Genomic DNA, 21,201 nt, shown 5'->3' with positions numbered 1-21,201 from the left:
CTGGTGCCTCAACAGGGCCAATCAGGGGCCTCGAGTCCGATAACACGGAGAGCTGCCAACAGCGCTCAACCAGAGGGGGAGGAGCGGCTACCGGTCGCCCAATCAGCGGCCTTCAGGAGGGGATCGTGGGCGGAGCGGTCGCATAGCCCTCGGGCCGGCCTATCAGCGGGCGAGCGGCTGCCTCAGCGTGCGCGGTGGGCGGAGCGGGGCCTGTCCGCGCCTTGAAGCGTTGGGCGCTGCGAGCAGCTAGGCTTGGTGAGGCTTGCGGTCGACCCCCGGCCTGGGGCGGGGGCTGGGGCGGGGGCGCGGGCGGGGCGCGGGCGCGGGATGGTCGGGGCTGAGATGCGCCGGGCGGGGGACGTGGTCTCCGGATGCTGCCTGGCGGTTTCTCAGGACTGCTGGACGCGGCGGGGAGAGGTGAGGGGCCGGGTTCAGGGCTAGGTGAGGGGGTCCCGCGGCAGCGGGAGGAGGGGACACTGTTGCCATGACAGCGCACGTGCGCTCGCTGGCGCGGTCCGGCGCCCCTGCGCTTGTACCTCGGAACGCGCGCGCCCCTTCAGCCCGGCCCCTGCCTGCCCTCGCCCCGGGGCCTCAGTCGCTGCCGGTTGTGGGCTAGGGCCAGCGCAGAGACCGCCGGCCTGGGCCGCCTCTTCTTCCTTGTATCCCCCGCTGCCCGGCTGTCCCTTCCTCCCGCTGTCTCGTCCCGGCAGAGGTATTGAGCTCGCCCCGGAGCGCTGGGCACCGCAGGCCTCTTGCGTTTTGACCACCGGCGCCGGTTCGCGGAATGGTCACATCCTGGCGACTGGCCCGAAGAGATGCAGCCGCCAGAGGGACTTGGGGTGTCTGCCCCCAGGGGAATCTCTTTTTATCGAGGCGGGGTCTCGCTGTATTTCCTAAGCTGGTCTCGAACTCTTGGGCTCCAGCGATCTGCCGGTGGAGGCCTCCACAAGCGCTGGGATCACAGCCGGGAGCCCAGAGGGATCTTTTTAAAGGCCCCCAATGTCTTTCTGTATTAACAAGTGCTTAAGGAGTGCTCAGAGAATAGGTCTGATTGGATGAATTAAAGACCCCCCCAAGGACCAGTTCTGTCCGGCAGAAATAGAAAGAGAATCACATTTATAATTGTACATGTTCTGGAAACTACCTTAAAATAATAAAACAGGTTAAATTCATTTTAATATATTTTATTTAACCTAGTATATCCCAAATATTACAGCATATAATCACTATTAAATTATTGATGTTTGAAATTCTTTTTTTTCATACAAAGCCTTCCAAATTTGTCGTGTGTCTTACACTTACAGCACATCTCAGTTCGTACCAGCCATCTTTCAAGTGCTCCTAGGTCCCATTTGGCTAGTGGCTATCGTATTAAGCTGCATATTTCTTGTTTATGTGTGAGCTGTGGGCAAAACCAACATCAAATTCAGTGTTCTTCGAAGCCGTCTTCAAAGAACACTGATTATGTTGCAGTCAGGCAACACAAAACATGAGGCACGGTCCTTTTCTTCAAGGAGCTTGCAGTTCGGTTCAGGAGGCACCCAAAGATTAAGTAGAATTTTAAATGGATGCAATTCGGGGGAGAGTAAAGGTAACTGGGAGTATATGATTGACAGATTCCATTATCCTTTGGAATTCAAGGGAGGGCTATCTTCATACTCATGCAGGAGGGGAAGATTGGGCCTGGTCTTGAAAGATGGGGAAGTCTTGGACTGTTGGAAAAGATGGGGAGGGTGTTTTGGTTGAATGGAACTGAATATTGCTACTTTTGTTTTTAGAGTTGGAAATTTACATCCTGAGGCTTTCAGACTGAAAAAGGCTTTCTTCTGTCACTGACAGTCACCACCATGATCCATAGTCTTTTCTTGATCAACTCCTCTGGAGACATTTTCCTGGAGAAACACTGGAAAAGCGTGGTCAGCCGTTCTGTTTGTGATTACTTTTTCGAGGCTCAAGAGAGAGCTACTGAGGCAGAAAATGTGCCTCCAGTTATCCCTACCCCTCACCACTATCTCTTAAGTGTTTACCGCCACAAGATCTTTTTTGTAGCTGTTATCCAGACGGAGGTCCCCCCTCTGTTTGTCATTGAGTTTCTTCACCGAGTGGTGGACACATTTCAGGTTCGTGAATGTGGGAAAGTTAATATATGTAAACTGTGAAGTGTCTTTATAGTCCTATTTCCATTGTATAAATATTCCATTAAGAAAAACAAAAAATCTGTCCGGGTGTGGTCGCTCATGCCTGTAATCCCAGCATTTTGGGAGGCTGAGGCGGGGGGATCACAAGGGAAGGAGTTCGATACCAGCACGGCCAGCATGATGAAACCCCGTCTCTACTAAAACAAGCCTGTGCCTGTAATTCCAGCTACTCAGGAGGCTGAGGCAGGAGAATTGCTTGAACCCAGGAGGTGGCAGTTGCAGTGAACCGAGATCGTGCCACTGCGCTTCAGCCTGGGTGACAGAGCAAGACTCTCTCAAAAAAGAAACTTAAAAAAAAAATCAAAACTCTGGTATTACTCACTTCCTCTCCCATCTAATAAGATTCTGGTTTCTGTTTATTGAATTGGCTGCATACGAAATGACAATTGTAATGTTTTTGAACCTGCTGCATGGGAAAGCCACCCTATTTGCGATGTCTTTATATAGCTTTTCTGTTTCTGGTTCTACTTTTTGCTCATAAATTGGAGTTTAGATTGTTTTTGCCTGGTGGTCTTGATGCTAACCATTGTAACCTATGTTGCTTTGAGTTGTATCAGAAAGTGATTGTGTAAAGTTATAGAAAAGAAAAAGTAGAAAAAGCTAAGGAATGCTTAATTTAACTGTCCCAGGCAGGAGTAATTCATGAACCTGTACTGCTTCTCAGGTTTGGGTGGTTCTTAATGGCACGAGAGTGCTGCTGATGAGCTCTCCTTGCAAAGATGAAATTGGGAAACATCATGTGCCCGTGAGAATTTAATGAGTCATTTTATGAGGCACAGTTTTCATTTTAAGCTTTTTTCTTCAGGAATAGATTTTAAGAACTTAGGGAGCGGTGTCTAAGGGTGTCTAAGCGGTGTCCTGGTATCAGTGATACCAGGACTGATACCACCACTTGCAGCACAGGAGTTTAGACGGCGCCAACGCTGATTCACACAGAAGAACCCTCTCCCAACGGAACCACTCAGCTTCTGACTGTTGTGGTTATTTGCATAACTCAAATGAGAAGCAAGGGCCCTTTGGCTTAATGTCTGTGTCATATGAGGTCTGGAATGAGTCATATGAATACTGGAATTGTGGAATTAGAGACAAGACTGAGGACCCACACATTATGATAAAAGTTGAAAAGCAAGTCAAACAGTCCTTTCTCTGGTACTGATATCTGCACCACATCTAGAACAACTTCCCTTCCCAAGAGAATTAAAATAGGTTTTATGTTTTTCCCTGCAAATACTCTCTGATAGTACTGGTATTCTGGAATTTCAGTTCTCATGCAGCATACTGGACCCTTTGCACAGTGAAAACCAAGTATGGTAAGCCCTGGTATGTGGAAGAACCAGAAGAACCCAGGAGTTGTGATCCTAAACCACTTTAACTGGGCCTTTTTATGATTTCCACATGTGATACTTCACCCATTCTAAGATTAATAGTCCCACTGGTGAAACTGACAGCTGCTTCATATGGCCACACTAGTATTATGTAACTTATTACAAGACAGGAAGTGAGAAGAGTTGTTTGATCTAGTTGAAACCACAGAGGAATTTGGGAAAACAAAGTAAAGTTGCTAATTTGGAAGTCTGAGACTTCAGAGCTTGTCATTTTTGAAGCAGTTGTTAAAAGCCAGTAGACATATTCTGATTCTCGTGTCTTCTCCAATGTGCGTCCTCTCCTCTCCGGCAGCATGATTTTTCCAGGACCTGAATGTGACAGGAGCGGCTCTGCTAGAGAATTGCAGGCTTGCCGTCTGCAGCACTTGTTCATATTGTGAGGCGCCTTTCCAGCTGCTTAGTTCACATGACGCCTGGTTTATAAACCCGAGTGAAGTGTTTTATTTTTAAAAATTAAGTCACTCTTGGGAAGGAAATGTGTGACTTTTTCTTCTTTTAAATTCTCATTCAGAATGAGAATTTTCCTCTTATAAAGAGAGAATCTTTTTGTTTTAGGAATACATTCCTAACTCTTAGGTGACCCAGGTGTTGGAATTTCATGGATAAATGATGTTATCTAATGTAATTTAGACTCTAGTAGAGTCTGTTCAGTTTTGGATGTCAAAGAAATGGAAAGATGGTAAAACAACCTGGAAACCATACCTTACCATGAATAGTGGAAGTGTCTTGGAAGTGTGGCCCTGAGAAGAAAAAACTGAAGTGAAAACTCGTAGTTTTCAAATAATTGCAAGGTACTTATGTACACTTGCTTTGTAAAGCAGCTGGGAGACAAATTTCAGTTTGGCAAAAGAGTGAACTTTGGAATGATCAGAGCTGTTCATGAACGGAATGGACTTTCTTAAAAGGCGTAAATTTTCCTTCATTCTATGAGTTCAAGAGGGTTTCGTGACCTTTTCAGAGGCCCTGTAAAAGACATACTGACATTGCTAGAAGGAACGTTGAATGGCCACAAACATTTCTTTCTAAATAATTATCACACATTCCATTTTGTAGTGCTTTATAGTTTACAAAGTACATTCATGAGCGTTAGTGCTTAATTAGTCATGCCTAGTTCTTACAGACCTGATTATTCTGTTAAAGGATCAAGATCCAAATTAGTTAACATGACTTAATCTAACAAATGACAAAATTATAATCCAGGTCTTCTGGTTTGAAATCCAGCGCTTTTCCCACAATCCGGATAATTTAGCATCCTTTAAATAAAAGGATAGTGTTCTTAGAATCCTAGCATCTTTTTTAAGAATGATTGAAAAGAATTTTCAGGTGTGCTAGCTGGTCCCCCTCATTTCGTTTTTTTCCTCTCTCAACTCTTACTCACTGCATCAGTGTTAAGAAATAGCACAGCAGTAGGGGTAAAGATTTTCATGGACTCTTCTGTGTTATATCAAGTATTATTTTGTATAATTCTTTCAAATTCTTGTTCATAAGCACATATAAGAAGATTCAATTTTGTATTCTGTGTATTTTATCAAGTTAAGGAAATTAACCCAAGAGATTAAGTAAGTTCCCGTTGTTTGTAGTAATGACAGTAGTACCAAAAGCCAGCCTAGTGCTCTCCACCAAACAGACTGCCTAAGAGGATGGTGGTTATGCTGCATTCCCTCACTGTAGAAGAATACCCCAAAAACACATGGACAGGCCAGATCCTCATTCTCTGTAGGCACATTCTTTTATTTATTTATTTTTACAGTATCTGAGTGATGAATGTGTGTATTCTGTCTCCATCAGGATTATTTTGGAGTCTGTTCAGAGCCAGTGATCAAAGACAATGTGGTTGTGGTTTATGAGGTATTGGAAGAGATGCTTGACAATGGTTTTCCGTTGGCTACTGAGTCGAACATTCTTAAAGAACTCATAAAGCCTCCCACTATCCTTCGAACGGTTGTCAACACCATCACAGGTATGGCGGAGGGGGCAACCGATAGAGAGCAGCCATCCTACAGCCTGAGTGGCTTAGTCCAGTGTTGCACATTGTTTTGAGTGTTTGTCTTTTGGGATCTCAGATGTCCTAGTGCATTAATTTTGCTCTTTGTAGATTTTTTTTTTTCTTTTGAGACGGTCTCTTGCTCTGTCACCCAGGCTGGAGTGCAGTGCGGCGCCATCTTGGCTCATGCAACCACCGCACTCTGGGTTGAAGTGATTCACCTGCCTTAGCCTCCCGAGTACCTGGGATTACAGGCATGCGCCACCACACCCAACTAATTTTTGTATTTTTAGTAGAGATGGGGTTTCACTATGTTGACCAGCTGGTCTTGAACTCCTGACCTTAGAGGATCTGCCTGCCTCATCCTCCCAAAGTGTCAGAATTATAGGCATGAGCCACCGCGCCTGGGCACTCTTGTAGACTGAGTACAACCTGAAATAATATTTTTGCTTTGTGGAAAATACCGTGATTTTAATGACAAAATGAAGTGTTTTTTATAAATTTTTCTGATTACAGAAGAAATGCATGATTATTGTAGAAACTTAAAGAAGTATATAAAAGCACAAAGAATATAAAAATCACTCTTAATCCCACCACATTTTTAATGTATGATACTTTATGAACATTATCCCATGACGATATCTTCTACCTTTTGTTTTTCTTTTTTTTGAGATAGAGTCTTGCTCTGTCACCTAGGCTGGAATGCAGTGGCACGATCTTGGCTCACTATAACCTCCACCTGGGCTCAAGCGATTCTCCTGCCTCAGCCTCCCGAGTAGCTGGGACTATAGGCACACGCCACCATGCCCAGCTAATTTTTGTATTTTCTAGTACAGATGGGGTTTCATCATATTGGCCGTGTTGGTCTTGAACTCCTGACCTCAAGTGATCCAACCACCTCAGCCTCCAAAAGTTCTGGTATTACAGGTGGGAGCCACCTCACCTGGCCTTCATTTTTAATTATTTATAGTTTTCTTCTATGTGGAGTGGACCCTAAGTTATTTATTGAATCCTTATTTATGATATTACTGATTTTTTTGTTCTTTTAAATAACAAGGATTACCATTCTTATACTTGAATCTTGGTGCACATCTGGGATGATTTCTTTTAAGTACTAGAAGTAGCAATGCTGTGTCAAGGGGTGTGTACATTTTTAAGGACTATAATGCATTGCCCTCCAGAAAATTTAGGCCAATTTATACTTTCAGTAGCAATTTCAATATACTGTAGTCAACCCTATTATTATCATTAATAATTTTTTAGAAATTGTGATATGATAGTTTATTAATATCTTGTATTTACACAGTCATTTTTTGTTATTAAGGAGACTAAAATCTTTTCAAATATCTATTGACTGTTTTTCCTTTATTATAAATTACCATTTCATGTATTTTGTTCATTTTTTGTTTTTTTTTTTTTTTTAGATGGAGTTTCACTCTTGTTACCCAGGCTGGATCTCATCTCACCGCAACCTCCGCCTCCCGGGTTCAAGCAATTCTCCTGCCTCAGCCTCCCGAGTAGCTGGGACTACAGGCGCGCGCCACCATGCCCAGCTAATTTTTGTATTTTTAGTAGAGACGGGGTTTCACCATGTTGACCTGGATGGTCTCGATCTCTTGACCTTGTGATCCACCCGCCTCGGCCTCCCAGTGCTGGGATTATAGGCGTGAGCCACCGCACCCGGCCTCATTTTTTGGTTATTGACATGTTTTTCTTTTTTCATATGGATTTAAAATAACCTCTTTTATGTCTTTTGAATACTGTATTACAGAATTTTTTTTACAAACTGTCATTTGTAATTTAACTTTGTTCTGGTGTTTAGTCATATTTTAAATGTTTTGATTTAATCAAATTTAATCATTCTGTTTCATTAAGGTTTTACATTTTGGGTCTTGTTTAATGCATAAACAAGCATTTTCATGGAATTTTACAAACTGATTGAAAAATACATTTAAAAAAGTATAAATAGTGCCATAGCCGGGACAGTTTTGAAAAAAAATTACAAAGGAGTTGTTGGGAGGATTTGCCCTGTCAAATATCAAGACAAGTTTATGTAGTACACAAGACAAATACTCATGCAGAAGACATACTACAAGAGCAAAGAAAGTTTTGAAAATAATTTTTTTAAAAAGAAGAAAGATAAAATGTATCCTGCCAGATAGAAAATACATTACAGGTTGAACATCCCAAATCCAAAATCCAGAATGCTCTACAATCCAAAACTTTTTGAGCAGTGACATGACACTCAGAGGTAATGCTCACTGGAGGATTTCAGATTTTTGGATTTGGAGTGCTTAACTGGTATAATCCAAATATTCCAAAATTTAAAACAGTCCAAAATTTGAAGCACTTCTGGTCCTGAACATTTCAGATAAAATTACTCAACTTGTATGAAGTTTGAGTAGTGGTTTTTTTTTTGTTTTTTTTTTTGAGGTGGAGTCTTGCTCTGTCACCCAGGCTAAGTGCTGTGGCGTAATCTTGGCTCACTGCAACCTCTGCCTCCCGGATTAAAGTGATTCTCCTGCTTTAGCCTCCTGAGTAGCTGGGATTACAGTTGTGCACCACCACGCCTAGCTAATTTCTATTTGTAGAAGAGATGGGGTTTCACCATGTTGGTCAGGCTGATCTCGAACTCCTGACCTCATGATCCACCCACCTTGGCCTCCCAAAGTCTTGGGATTACAGGCGTGTGCCATTGTGCCCAGCCAAGTTTGGGTAGTTTTAAAAATTTGGTATTTGTCCAGTAGCAGACAGACAGATTATTGGGATAAAATAGTCCAGAAACAGACCCTTGCTTTTATAGGAATTTGGTGTAGATAGATGTGGTCATTTATCAAATCAGTGGACCGGGGGCAGTTGTTAACTATATTGTACTGGGACAGTCAGCTTCAATATGGAAAAAATTAAGTCCCTCCACTTCACAGTATGCACAAAATAAATTCCAGGTAGGTTAAGGAATTAAATGCAAGCTTTATAATTATTAGACTAAATAGAATTTCTTTTTGATGAGAGAGAAGGGTAAATCCTTTTTTAAAAACTTCTCTTCTAGTTTGTTTATTATTTTATTTTTGGATTTAATTCTTTAATCCATTTGAAAATTATCTTGGTTACCAGGCACAGTGGCTCACGCCTGTAATCCCAGCACTTTGGGAGGCCAAGGCAGGCAGATACCTGAGGTCAGGAGTTCAAGATCAACCTGGCCAACGTGGTGAAACCCTGTCTCTACCAAAAATACAAAAATTAGCCAGGCATGGTGGCAGGCGCCTGTAATCTCAGCTACTTGGGAGGCTGAGGCAGGAGGATTGCTTGAACCTGGGAGGCAAAGGTTGCAGTGAGCCGAGATTGCACCGTTGCACTCTGCCCTGGGCAATAAGAGCGAAACTCCATCTTAAAAAAAAAAGAAAAAAAATTATCTGGATATACAGTAATGTTTATCTCTTCAAAATAGTTTTTCTAGCACCATTGTATAATTGTCCCTTTTCCCTGTTTTAGAATGACATTTCTGTCTTGTCCTGTCTTATTGATTCTTGGTCTGTTTTTAGGTTTTCCTGCCTTTTCCCTAGACTGCTCTGATTATTATATCTTGATGATACATTTGAATACTTAGTTCCTCTTTTTAAGAAGACAAATTTGGTGGTTTCTTCAATATTCTGAGTTTATTTTAAGCCATAAAAACGTTGTTAGTACCTGAATCATTTATGAATATTATGAAGTTAGTTAAGCCTGTATCTCACCTTAATCTAGAAAAGGGGAATCTGAGAACCACTTTTGAAAAGCCAAAATGGGCCTGACACATTGGCTCACACCTATAATCCCAACACTTTGAGAGGCCAAGACAGGAGGATCACTTGAGCACAGGAGTACAAAACCAACCTGGGCAACATGGTGAAACCCTGTCTTTATAAAAAATACAGAACTTAGCCAGGCATAGTGGCACATGCCTCTGGTCCCTGCTACTCTGGAGGCTAAGGTGGGAGGACCACCTGAGCCCAGGAGGTCTAGGCTGCAGTGAGTTATGACTGTGCCTGTGAATAATCACTGCACTCCAGCATGGGCTCCATAGGAAGACCTATCTCTTAAAATGATCTTTTTAGTCAGGTGTGGTGGCTCACACCTGTAATCCCAGCACTTTGGGAGGTTGAGGCAGGTGGATCATAAGGTTAGGAGTTCAAGACGAACCTGGCCAACATGGTGAAACCCCTTCTCTACTAAAAATACAAAAATTATCCAGGTGTGGTAGCATGTGCCTGTAGTCCCAGCTACTTGGGAGTCTGAGGTAGGAGAATTGCTTGAACCTGGGAGGCAGAGGTTGTAGCGAGCTGAAATCGCACCACTGCACTCCAGCCTGGTCAACACAGCAAGACTGTCTCAAAAAAAAAAAAATTTTTTTTAAAGAGAGAAAAAAAATAAAACAATCCAGGTAATGGAAGAAGGAAATATAATTCAAACTAATTTATTTTATCCTTTTGAATTTTTTAAAAATTTTATGCCTGTAAAGGAAAAAAACAAGTGAAGAAATTGGTCTCTAATTCTTGAAGACAGAGATCAAATTTGTGTTTTCCTAAGTTTTAGTATTGGAGCTTAGGAGTGAGACAGATCATGTTGATATATACATTTTAATATCTCCCATAAATGTACCTAAGAACCTACCTCAGGCCCAAATACTGTTTTTACCCATGAAATGTTTATATCAATATGTAGATTACCAACTCTGCTGAAAGCCAATACATTATTTAAGCTGCAAGCTATTGTGGAATCTGAGATACTAAGTTCAGGTTACTTTCAAAACCAAAATATGATGTCTGTTTCTCAGGGGACTTTTTCTTAAACCTTTATTCTGCTTGAAGAGGCAGACCAGATGACAACAAGGGGTTTTAAAAATAGACTAGGTTGCCCTATATGGAAGTTGGGAAAACTCTCACCTTTTGTTTGAAAAATTATTCAATTAAACACATGAATAATGGGAGCATAGAAACATCTAGGGAAGTGTTCTGTGGTTTCTAGAGTCAAATTGCTTTTAAAATACAGTAATTTTAATTGTCTTAGGAAGCACCAATGTGGGTGACCAACTTCCCACTGGGCAGCTGTCAGTGGTGCCTTGGCGACGGACTGGGGTGAAATACACCAACAATGAGGCCTATTTTGATGTGATTGAAGAGATTGATGCCATTATTGATAAATCAGGTAGGTGCTTTTAATATGTTCTCAGAAATATGAAAATAGAAAGGGGCCTCTTTCATATAATGCTTGTAGTTTCAGAATTAATCTCCATTCAAGGTTATCCACTTTAATTAGGTGCCTACTTTGTGTCAGGCACTGTGCTGGGTATTGGAAGTGGACTTTAATATTACAATGCAGACCAGGGTTTATTTCATACATTTACTTGCTTTATTGGTCTTAACCGCTTGAATAAAAAAGAGAAGTAACAGGCCAGATGCAGTGATTCATGCCTGTAATCCCAGCACTTTGGGAAGCCGAGGTGGGAAGATTGCTTGAGCCTGAACAACATAATGAGACACTGAGCGGCATAGTGAGTCCCCGTCTCTACAAAAAGTGAAAAAAATTAGCTGAGCATAGTGGTGCATACCTGTATTCCCAGCTTTGCATGGGGCTGAGGTGGGAGGATTGCTTGAGCCTGTGAAGTTGAGGTTGCAGTAAGCCCTGATCATGCCACTGCACTCCAGCCTGGTCAACCGCAAGATCCTGTCTCAAAAAAAAAAAAAAGAAATAAAAAATTAATTTCTTATTGATAAGATTTCCTTCTTGAAAGTATTTGACTCCCAGTTCTGATGGCAGAACTAAAGTTGTAATCACAAAATTCAGGGAGCCTTCTTTTTTATGTGTTCTGAATTAGGTAAAAATGACTAGAAGTCCTAGAGCTTTGGAATTTGTAGAAGTCAGTGCTGGTGGTATGCACCTATAGTTTCAACTATTGGGAGGCTGAGGTGGGAGGATCACTTAACCCCAGTAGTAGGAGACTGCAGTGAGCTGTTGTTATACCTGTGAATAACAACTGCACTCTAGCCTGGACAACATAGTGAGACCCTGTCTTTAGTTGAAAAAAAAAAAAAAGGGCAGGGTGCGGTGGCTCGCGCCTGTAATCCCAGCACTTTGGGAGGCCAAGTCAGGTGGATCACAAGGTCAGGAGTTCAAGACTAGCCTGACCAACATGGTGAAACCCCGTCTTACTAAAAATACAGAAATTGGCAGGCATGGTGGCTTGTACCTGTAATCCCAGCTACTCAGAAGGCTGAGGCAGGAGAATTGCTTGACCCCGGGAGGCGGAGGTTGCAGTGAGCTGAGATTGTACCACTGCACTCCATCTCAAAAAAAAAAAAATTTGTAAAAAGTTCTCTTCACATTAGTGAACTTATTCATTTAACAAATGTTTATTGAAAACTTGCGTCATAGCAAAGTGCTAGATAGTTGGCACTTGATGATGAGTAAGACATAGTCTGTGGCTGCAGAAAGCTTAGTTAAATCTAGTGAGGGAGAAAGGAAGTTAAAAAGGTGGAGTATATGAGAGAGGTACCCACCCCTGAAGAAAGCGTAACGGAGACATGGGAGGGTTTATGCTTCATCGGTGTGAAATGAAATTATTAAGATATGTGGATTTGGAAGCAAATTATGCACAAACATCACAATATTGAGCAAAAAGTCAGATGTGTAAGATTATAGACAGTGGGATTACATGTATATGAAGTTTGAAAACAGATGCAATTTAGTCTAAGGTAATGGAAGTCAGAATTCTGGGGATGTGGATTACCTGGGATGGTAAGAGGGAGTGCTTGGTTGCTGAAAATGTTTCTTGGTGTAGCCAGTATTTGCATAAATGTGCATATATTTAAAAAATCATTGAGCTGTACATGTTAAGATTTTTACATTTTACTGTTTTATCTCAATGAAAGAGTAAAATATATATGGCCAGATCATGAAGAACCTTGCCTGCCACTTTAAGGAGGGCAGTTTTGAGTGATTAAAGAATTTTAAGTTGGGGAGTGACTTGATGAGACTTGTAGTTTAGAGTGATTAGTCCAGCTGTTGTGTGGAGAATGGCCTGAAGTGGGGCAGGCGTGAAGGCAGGGAGCAGCTAGGAGGCTGCTGCTGAAGTCCAGGCCCAAAGCATAGATGTCCATAGTGCAATGAGGATAGAGAAATGCACAGACCAGAGAGAGGTGAGTCCTAGAAAAGAGAGGAGCTGATCATTGACTGGACACGGGTGGAGGAAGTGGACGTCATCAGGATGCACCTGTATTTCTGGCTTAGGCAGTGGGATAGATGGTACTGTCACACAGATGTGGAAATGGGAGCAGCAGGTCCAGGGCATGAGAGAATGGACTCACTTCTGACATGTGCCTCAGTGACATCCAAGTGGAGAGATCTATTAGGCAGGAATGGGGCTGAACTTGAAAAGGAATAGGTAATAATAGGCCACAAATGATCATGGAAGCCTTAGGAAGTACGAGAGTTAAAGAAAATAGACATTCAGAACTGAAAAAGCATCTAAGGGAAGTGCAAAGAAAGAAAACCTGCTGAAGACATCGAGGAAGAGGAGCTGGGAAAATAGGAGGACACCAGGAAAGGTTAGGACGGAGGGCGGAAGTGATAGACAGTGACACATGCTACAGAGAGGCCCTGTAGGATAGAGACCAGGAGTGACCACTCACTTTAGCAGCAGAGCTCATTGGTGACCTTAGGGAGAACAGTTTCTGATAGGAAATTTTCTCAACGGTTGGCTGAAATAATGATGCTCTGTTTAATTCTGATACTAGACTGAAAACTCCTTTTGGTTAGGAACTACCTCATTAATCTTTTTATTACCATTACCTCATCATAGTGTCTCATACTTGATATGCAGTTGATAAGTGTTCAGAATGATGGATAGATGGATTGTATAAATGAATTGGATGGTTAGACAGAAAGAAAGAAAGGGAGAGAGAGAGTAAGGGGAAGGTAAGAGGAAAAGAAGGAGGGATGAAGTAAGTTTGTTGAGAAGGACAGAGAAGTATTCAGTAATCTGTGCTCTTTTTGTCTTATTCCTGTCTCAGGCTCGACAATTACTGCTGAGATCCAGGGGGTGATTGATGCCTGTGTCAAGCTGACTGGCATGCCAGACCTTACGCTTTCCTTCATGGTAAAATCCTGGGCTGGAGATTGAGTTCTTGAGAAATGAAATGCTACTGGAAAGACAGAGTAGTGGGAATGGAATAGAACAAGAAGAAATATTTAGGACAGCCACGAAGCTTGTATCAGGCTTGAATTTCTAGAAGTACTACATGATTTCTGTGTGTGTGTGTGTGTGTGTGTGTGTGTGTGTGTGGTATTTTAATTAAAAAAACAGCTTTTAAATTGCTTTCCTGAAAGCACCGTGGCTGTTTAATTCCCACTTCTTGCTTCTCCTCTCCTGGTGACTGTAGAACCCTAGGTTGCTGGATGACGTCAGCTTCCATCCTTGTGTTCGTTTCAAGCGCTGGGAATCTGAGCGCATCCTCTCCTTCATCCCTCCTGATGGAAACTTCCGCCTGCTCTCTTACCATGTCAGTGCACAGAAGTAAGCAGCTCTTATAATTTTAAGAATGGAATCTGTGTATGTATGTGTAGTGGAAACTGTATCTGTAGTGATTAGGAACTCAGGCTCTAAAGTTACCTGGGTTCACATTCCAGCTTCTGTGGTTACTAATTGGGTAACCTCAGGTAAGTTGCTTAACCTCTCTCTATCTGTTATCTCATTTGTAAACTGAAAATAATAAAGTGCTTTGTTCTGAGGATTGAATAAGAGAATCTGAATAGTGCTTAACACGAAGTGCTCATTAAGTTTGCTGTTATTTTTGTTGTCACATGTCTAAACAAGAACATTATTTTTTCAAATCAGAATCTGATTGTGTTCTGATTTGAGAAACATTATTTTCTCAAATCAGAGTCTGCTGTGTTCAATACCCCTCATCTAAAAGAAGCATTAAGTTATGCTGTGAAAAAGCAGAAAATTCAGTGATTTTTGGTCTTGAACATTCTCTTTAATTTGGAATCTAAAGGGTTTTGGAAGCAGTGTTGTATAGCATAAGGCATACAGACAGAAGAGAGTCAGGAGACCCCAGAGTCACAATTCCCTTCTCATGGAATAAATCATTTGGGAAAATATCTGAGTGTTTGAGGTCAGAGCCTCTGGAGTCACACTCCCTGGACTTAAACCCCATCTTCAGTACTTAGAACCTTGGGCAAGATACTTAAGGACATTCAGTATAAAATCAGTACCTACTGCATAGTTACAGTAGCAGTATCTACTTCATACTTATTGGGAGGATTAAACACAGTGGGGGTTAAATGGATAGAAACCATTTAGCATAGTGACTGGCAGACAGGAAGTACTCAATAAATGTTAGGAACTGTTATTACTTCAGGAATATTCTGTGACTTCTCTGAGTCCTTTTCTTCTGTCAAATCATGACAGCCTACTTTACCTTATGGGATTTTTGTAAGGACCAGATGAGGTCAGATGTGCTCAGATGAAAGCATCCTAAAAAAAGTGTATAGAGACAGGTGGATCACGATCCCAAGAGTTCAAGATCAACATGGGCAACATGGCCAAACACGGTCTATACAGAAAAAAATATAAAGATTAGCTGGGTGTGGTGTTCTCTGCCTGTGGTTCCAGCTACTCAGGAGGTAGATGTAGGAAGATCACTTGAGCCCTGTAGGCTGAGGCTGCAGTTAGCTATGATCATGCCACTACACTCCAACCGGGTAGCAGAGCCAGACTCTCTCTCTAAAAAAAAAAATATATATATATATATTTAATATATATATATATAAAAGATCCGTGAGCTATGAATCTTATTCTCCCCAGTGCAAATGATGATTGGTCATATGTTACAAGTTAAAAACAGACATAGTGACATACATTTTTGTACATTATGCCTTTCTCATAGTAGTATACTCTTTGATTTTGTTTATATTATTCAGAGTCATCAGAAAGGTTAGTTTACTTACTAGACAGTATCTTAGCTTTTCAAAAAGAAAAAAATAGATTACTGGGGTTTTTTTCTGTTTATTTTTTCAGATAAAAAGTAAGGACATAGTTAAGGGAGAAGAAGCTACCAACAGGGCAGAAAGAGTATCATGTGGAAGGAGGAAACACTGCTATTTTCCCAGTGCACAAATGAAATGGCTCTTTGTCTCTCCGTTCCAGTCTGGTTGCAATCCCAGTGTATGTCAAACATAACATCAGTTTCCGGGACAGTAGTTCTTTTGGACGCTTTGAAATAACGGTGGGACCCAAGCAGACAATGGGGAAGACCATCGAGGGAGTGACTGTCACCAGCCAGATGCCCAAGGGGGTCCTGAACATGAGCCTCACTCCATCGCAGGGGACTCACACATTTGACCCAGTCACAAAGGTAGGAATGGGTAGGACATCTTGAATTGCTGATGTTAAGCACAAACCAGTCTGCAGGCTCTCTCTGTGTAGACTCTAGACCTTGTTTAGAAGGCGAGATGAATCGAAGGGAACTTGTTTTCTTCTGTGAGATAACTTAAAGTAACACGTAGGATTCTCAATGGAAAGCTACCCAGAGGTAGCTTATAATATTTTGAAAAGGTGTCCTGAGATGAGATCTCGGCCACCTCAAATGCAGGATTCTGCTGTAACTGTTTTTTGGAAAGACAACTTCTCCATTTTTATTTTCTTTGAAGATGCTATCTTGGGATGTAGGAAAAATAAATCCACAAAAGCTACCAAGTTTGAAGGGGACCATGAGTCTTCAGGCTGGAGCTTCCAAACCAGATGAAAACCCCACAATTAACCTGCAGTTTAAGATACAGCAGCTGGCCATTTCTGGTAAGTGACCCAGAGCTCAAGAGGCTCCAAAGGGAACAAAAACGGCTTTCTCCCACATGGCGCAGACAGCAGGAAAACATTCTGGGCTTCCTGTTTACAAGGTTTAGTTTCATTACCTGATATACAATCGTTAGTAACATCTTTTCTGGCACATTTCTGGGGAAAATTTACAACCCTTACTTTGAAGTTGGCATAAGTGACCTGAATAAAAGCGCCTAAGACACACTGAGAAAGAAACAGTATTGATAGACAGAACTGTTCACCAGCCTTTTTGAATCATCCTAGGGTTGTTCATTTCAGGTTCCCAAGGTTTTCAGTATGAGAATGCGTGTGTATTCTCAGCTATACCTGAAAAGAGGAATTTCCACTCCTTTCTCCTAATTTCAGAAGACTTTCATATTTGCTCTTATTTCTATTTTGGAACCACTGGGCCTCTAGGTCAGTTCGTTATAGTCTGTGCCGACTATAGCACAATAGAAATCAGTTACCACTTTGGGGACATTTACTATGTACCAGGCAGTGTTTTAAGCTCTTTTCATATGTTTTCTTTTTTAATCCTTAGAACAACTCTGATGTGGAAATGAGATGATTTTAGCTTTGGAGTTTCTGTTTTTCTCTACAAACAGGCCTTATACAATTTATGTAATTGAAATTCATTTAAATTATAAACTCTTCCATCTTAAAACAATAAAGCTCTATATGGTATAAAATATTTTTGGCTTAGGCTAGTGAGAATACTTAGGAAATATTCATCTATTAATTCATTACTTTTGATGTTAATTCCTTTAGTTATAATTTACTTCACTATTCATTTGTTTTGTTATGAATTCATTTATTCCATCCAATAATTTGAGAAAAATCATGCAGCGGTCTAATTTTTTCCTTATCTTCATTTCAGTCTGCACATCACTTTGTGCCCTTTCCACTTCAGGGACAGGTCTTCTCATAGGTAGCTTTTCTGTTGGAGCCTTTTTTTGCTGTCAGTGTCTGTCCCAAGACTGGAGAATCCATCTGCTCTGCATAGTGGTTCCCTGTCACAGAGATGCCCATCCCACTGACCTTGGTGTATTGAAGTGAATGGAAACAGTTACGCGGCCTGCTCGTTTTGAATAATCCTCATGTCTTATTTTCCCTGTCTCCCTCCTTTCTAGGACTCAAGGTGAATCGTCTGGATATGTATGGAGAAAAGTACAAACCCTTTAAGGGTATAAAATACATGACCAAAGCGGGAAAGTTCCAAGTTCGAACCTGAAGGGAGCGTTTGCAGAGGGAATCGTCTTGCACACTTTTTCATTTCTTACTTGTCTAAAAGTAAAAAAATACCAGCCTGTCTCCTAGGTCCGTCCCCTCCTGGACTCACCCGCTCCCTTTTTTCCTTAGCCTTCAGTGCCATGGAACTAATCAAGGGAGGAAAAGGTCACCAGGGAGAACTGGGCAGAACTGAAACACAGCAACACCAGTTCTCAAGGACGAGGTGTGTGATGAGGGTAGGATGCTTGGTGCTTATGTAGCCATTTTAAACATGGTTTCTATAGGAAAGACCAGCATTTGTTAGCTTGCTAGGCTTTAATTATCTAAAGCCAATGAAATTCTTCTTTGTTGGATTTTTAAGGTAGAAAGATTAGAAAGAAGGATGGGAAGAAAATGAATGTTAGTCAAGGAAAGGCCAGTTACGGGTCTGATCTGTGAAGAAGAAGAAAGAGGACATAGAAGTAAAGGAGTTACGAGGAGACACTTAAGTGAAAGATTGGCAAGAAAAGCAGTCAGACTCTACCTTAAGGAGGGATGGGAAGGAAAGAGTTGAGTTGGTTTCTTTCTGATTCCTCTACTCATATGTAGAAAACACTTGTACTTCTGGAAACAGACTGGAAACTTCTTAAATTTGAGTCCACAATTGACATGCAAACCCCAATGGAATCAGATTTTCCCTCGAAGACCATCATGGTATCAAACTGGTTTTCAGACACTGCCTGTTGCCGGCCATCAGCACTTGGTGTCTTATCTTCAGTGAGAAGGTGACCCGTCTTCTTCCCATGATGGCTGCCTAAGATGCCTCTTTTCTCACCCACAACAGTTCTACTCCCTTCCTTTTGCAGAGTTCACCAGCCATTTTCCTGTTACCTGATCCTTCCACAAGATTTTTGAAAAGTAGGAGAGTTTCAGAGAAGCCAATCCTGTAATCCCAGTGCAGTCAGGGTTTGTGTGTCCTCATAGTGGAGTAGAGGGGGCCGACTCATTTCCCATGAAGATGGGCACAGCTGTGAGTGAGCTCATATGGTTACTTGTCAGTGCTGGACTGGTACCGGACCCTAACCTTCCCATTGGAAACTTTTCCATCTGTCTCCCTGGGAAAAGAGAAAGCTTACCGTCAAGGGCGTGGTTGATCCTTGAAACTGCCTGGTAAAATTATTTCTTCACAGTCTTGTTTTGTACTCGATCATGTATTCATTAATATCCACCAGTCCCTTTTCATTCTGAGACAAAACATTTCCTCTTAATCTGAATAAAATCAGTAGGAAGAAGGACTGTGTTGATCATAGGTGTAAGCAACCCAGTTTAAGAAACATGGCAACTAAAGGAATACCTCAGGTTTTCTTTCCCAGTGGGTCATTTTTGTCCTAGTTCAGTGTGTCTATTACTATTTAAATATTTATTCAAAGGCTTTTTGTTTAATTATAGCTTAAGAAATGATACTGTGCTCTGCTTCGTGTGTGGAGAAAAAGGAAGACCCTAGCTCTCCACACCCTAGAATTTTTCTCTAATACTTGTGCAAAGTTTTTGCTAGTTTTCTCTTCTGACTTTGGGATTAGTTTTGCTGCAGAGTTGTGTTGCTTTGCGATTTCCCTATGGGATAAACTGTGCTATCCACACATAACTCTGCAATTTGTCCTGGAGTGACATATACACCGACCCCGGAAAGAGAAGCATTTCTGCCTGTGGATTCCCAAGTCCTTGGAAGCACTTTTCCTGAGGGACCTACAGGATTCTAAGGTTTCCTGGGTCACAGAACAACTAATCTTGGTCCCTGAATATTTTTAGGTTTGTAAGTGCAGCTGTTTTATTTCCTCTAGAACTCAGCCTGTTTCAAGGGCAGTGCCTAAGAAGAAATAGAGTGTTTCTAGAGTAAGGTACCTGCAGGTGTAAGCACAGATGAAGTGACTGCCCTGTCACGTGCAGCAGGCCGTGGAGTGCAGCGGGCATTGCCGTTACCATCCCTGTGGTGTCAGCATAAGTACAGGGTGTCTCCATCGAGCTGTTCGGTTCCATGTGTGTTTAACGTGCAGAAGTAGCTTCAATGTTTGAGTTTAATAAAGTTGAGTTTCACCAGTCCTCTATGTCCTCAGTGATTTGTTACCAGGACTAATAATAATACTATGCCACTCACATCTTAGGAGAAACTGAGTAAGGAACTCAGCAACTCAGGAGGATCTTGCTGTTTCTGTCCAGCCAGCAGACCTGAAGCATGTGTTTTGATTCCAGATTCTCTAGTCGCATCTGGAAAATAGCGGATGCTGATATTAATGTCATTTTTAGGGTTCTGAGAAGTAAGGTCCAGATCCATCTAGTTATTTTTCACCAGAGTGTAAAAGACAAAACCATTGAAGCTGCAGATGCTTAGCACTTTCCCCATTCTCTTAACCTGCTTCCCTTGCTCTGTTAATTTAGGCGTGAAACAGGGTGTTGTGGCACTCAATGTCTTTATTCCAGGAGAGGCTTCATACAAGATAAGGCACTGGGAGCCAATTGTTATGCCACACCTGTAACGATTTTCTGTAAACATCTCATGACCGTGAAAAGATCTTAAAACTCGTGCATACTCCCTTGAGTGTTCAGGGCCTGCTAGTGCCCCACCCCATCTTCCTCTCAGCCAGCAGTGACTGCCTCTTTGCCCCTGCTACCTTGTTTCTGTGCCCCTGTGCTCTGACCTTGAAGATGGGACGGGAAGTTGGTTGTATACATGTACTTTTATCTCTGGCCAGTAGGTGGGGACTCCGTATCATCAATACTCATTGTTTTGTTAGAATTTTTTTTTTTTTGAGACGGGTCTTGCATTGTTGCCTGAGCTAGTGTCCAGTGGCGCGATCTCTGCTCACTACAACCTCCGCCTCCCAGGTTCAAGTGACTCTCCTGCCTCAGAACGCTAGCATTACAGGCGTCTGCCACCATGCCCAGCTAATTTATTATTTATTTTTAGTCGAGACGGGGTTTCACTATATTGGCCAGGCTGATCTCGAACTCCTGACCTCATGATCCTCCCACCTCAGCCTCCCAAAGTGCTGGCATTACAGGTGTGAGCCACCACGCCTTGTCCATTGTTAGAATTTTTAAAAGGAAATTTGACCAGCCTGGCCAACATGGTGAAACTCATCTCTACTGAAAAATATAAAAATTAGCCAGTCGTGGTGGTGGGCACCTGTTATCCCAGCAACTCAGGAGGCTGGGGCAGGAGAATGGCTTGAACCTGGGAGTCGGGGCATTGCAGTGAGCCGAGATCACACCACTGTACTCCAGTCTGGGCAAAAAGAGTGAGACTCCATCTCAAAATAAAATAAATAAAAGAAAATTTACTTTCAAACTCTTAAACACCCTCCAAGATCCTAAGTACTGAGGATTGTATGAGTCTTTGGCTTTTGAAGTTAGGTGGAACCAAAAGTTCGTACACTTTTTGATAAACAGATGGGACTGGGGCTCTGGGAGGGTACAGTGTCACCATGCGAGTTCCTCTAGGCCTTCTCCCAGTAAGAAGAGTTGCACAGGTCTTTCTTGTTCTCCAGGACTGTTACCATCGATTTGTTTTAT

The 21,201-nt window shown here is 42.0% G+C and overlaps 1 protein-coding gene across 2 annotated transcripts; it reads left to right on the top strand.

Annotated features, from left to right (window-relative positions):
* The first annotated feature begins 212 nt into the window (after nucleotides 1-212).
* Nucleotides 213-19,731, top strand: AP3M2 (adaptor related protein complex 3 subunit mu 2). Of its 2 annotated transcripts, none has more exons than XM_002756998.4 (9): nucleotides 213-255; nucleotides 1,779-2,120; nucleotides 5,372-5,543; nucleotides 10,614-10,751; nucleotides 13,616-13,701; nucleotides 13,985-14,118; nucleotides 15,754-15,961; nucleotides 16,257-16,401; nucleotides 17,553-19,731. In XM_002756998.4, exons 2-9 carry the CDS (start codon nucleotides 1,848-1,850, stop codon nucleotides 17,651-17,653), a joined length of 1,257 nt encoding a protein of 418 aa, XP_002757044.1. In that variant the 5' UTR covers nucleotides 213-255; nucleotides 1,779-1,847; the 3' UTR covers nucleotides 17,654-19,731. The 2 variants fall into 2 exon arrangements, with proteins under 2 accessions (XP_002757044.1, XP_008977644.1); XM_008979396.4 differs by having other exon boundaries at nucleotides 213-417.
* Nucleotides 19,732-21,201: the final 1,470 nt, after the last annotated feature.

This window comes from Callithrix jacchus, chromosome 13 (genome assembly GCF_049354715.1).
Source record: "Callithrix jacchus isolate 240 chromosome 13, calJac240_pri, whole genome shotgun sequence".
NCBI classification, from domain to species: Eukaryota; Metazoa; Chordata; class Mammalia; order Primates; family Cebidae; genus Callithrix; species Callithrix jacchus.
This window is presented reverse-complemented; position numbering and strand designations above follow the sequence as displayed.

Excerpts from the sequence above, each read along its gene's own strand:
- AP3M2 (XM_002756998.4), top strand. The coding sequence starts at position 1,848 with ATGATCCATAGTCTTTTCTTGATCAACTCCTCTGGAGACATTTTCCTG. Across the intron at positions 2,121-5,371 it reads GAGTGGTGGACACATTTCAG|GATTATTTTGGAGTCTGTTC; the intron begins GTTCGTGAATGT and ends TGTCTCCATCAG. Across the intron at positions 10,752-13,615 it reads TGCCATTATTGATAAATCAG|GCTCGACAATTACTGCTGAG; the intron begins GTAGGTGCTTTT and ends TTCCTGTCTCAG.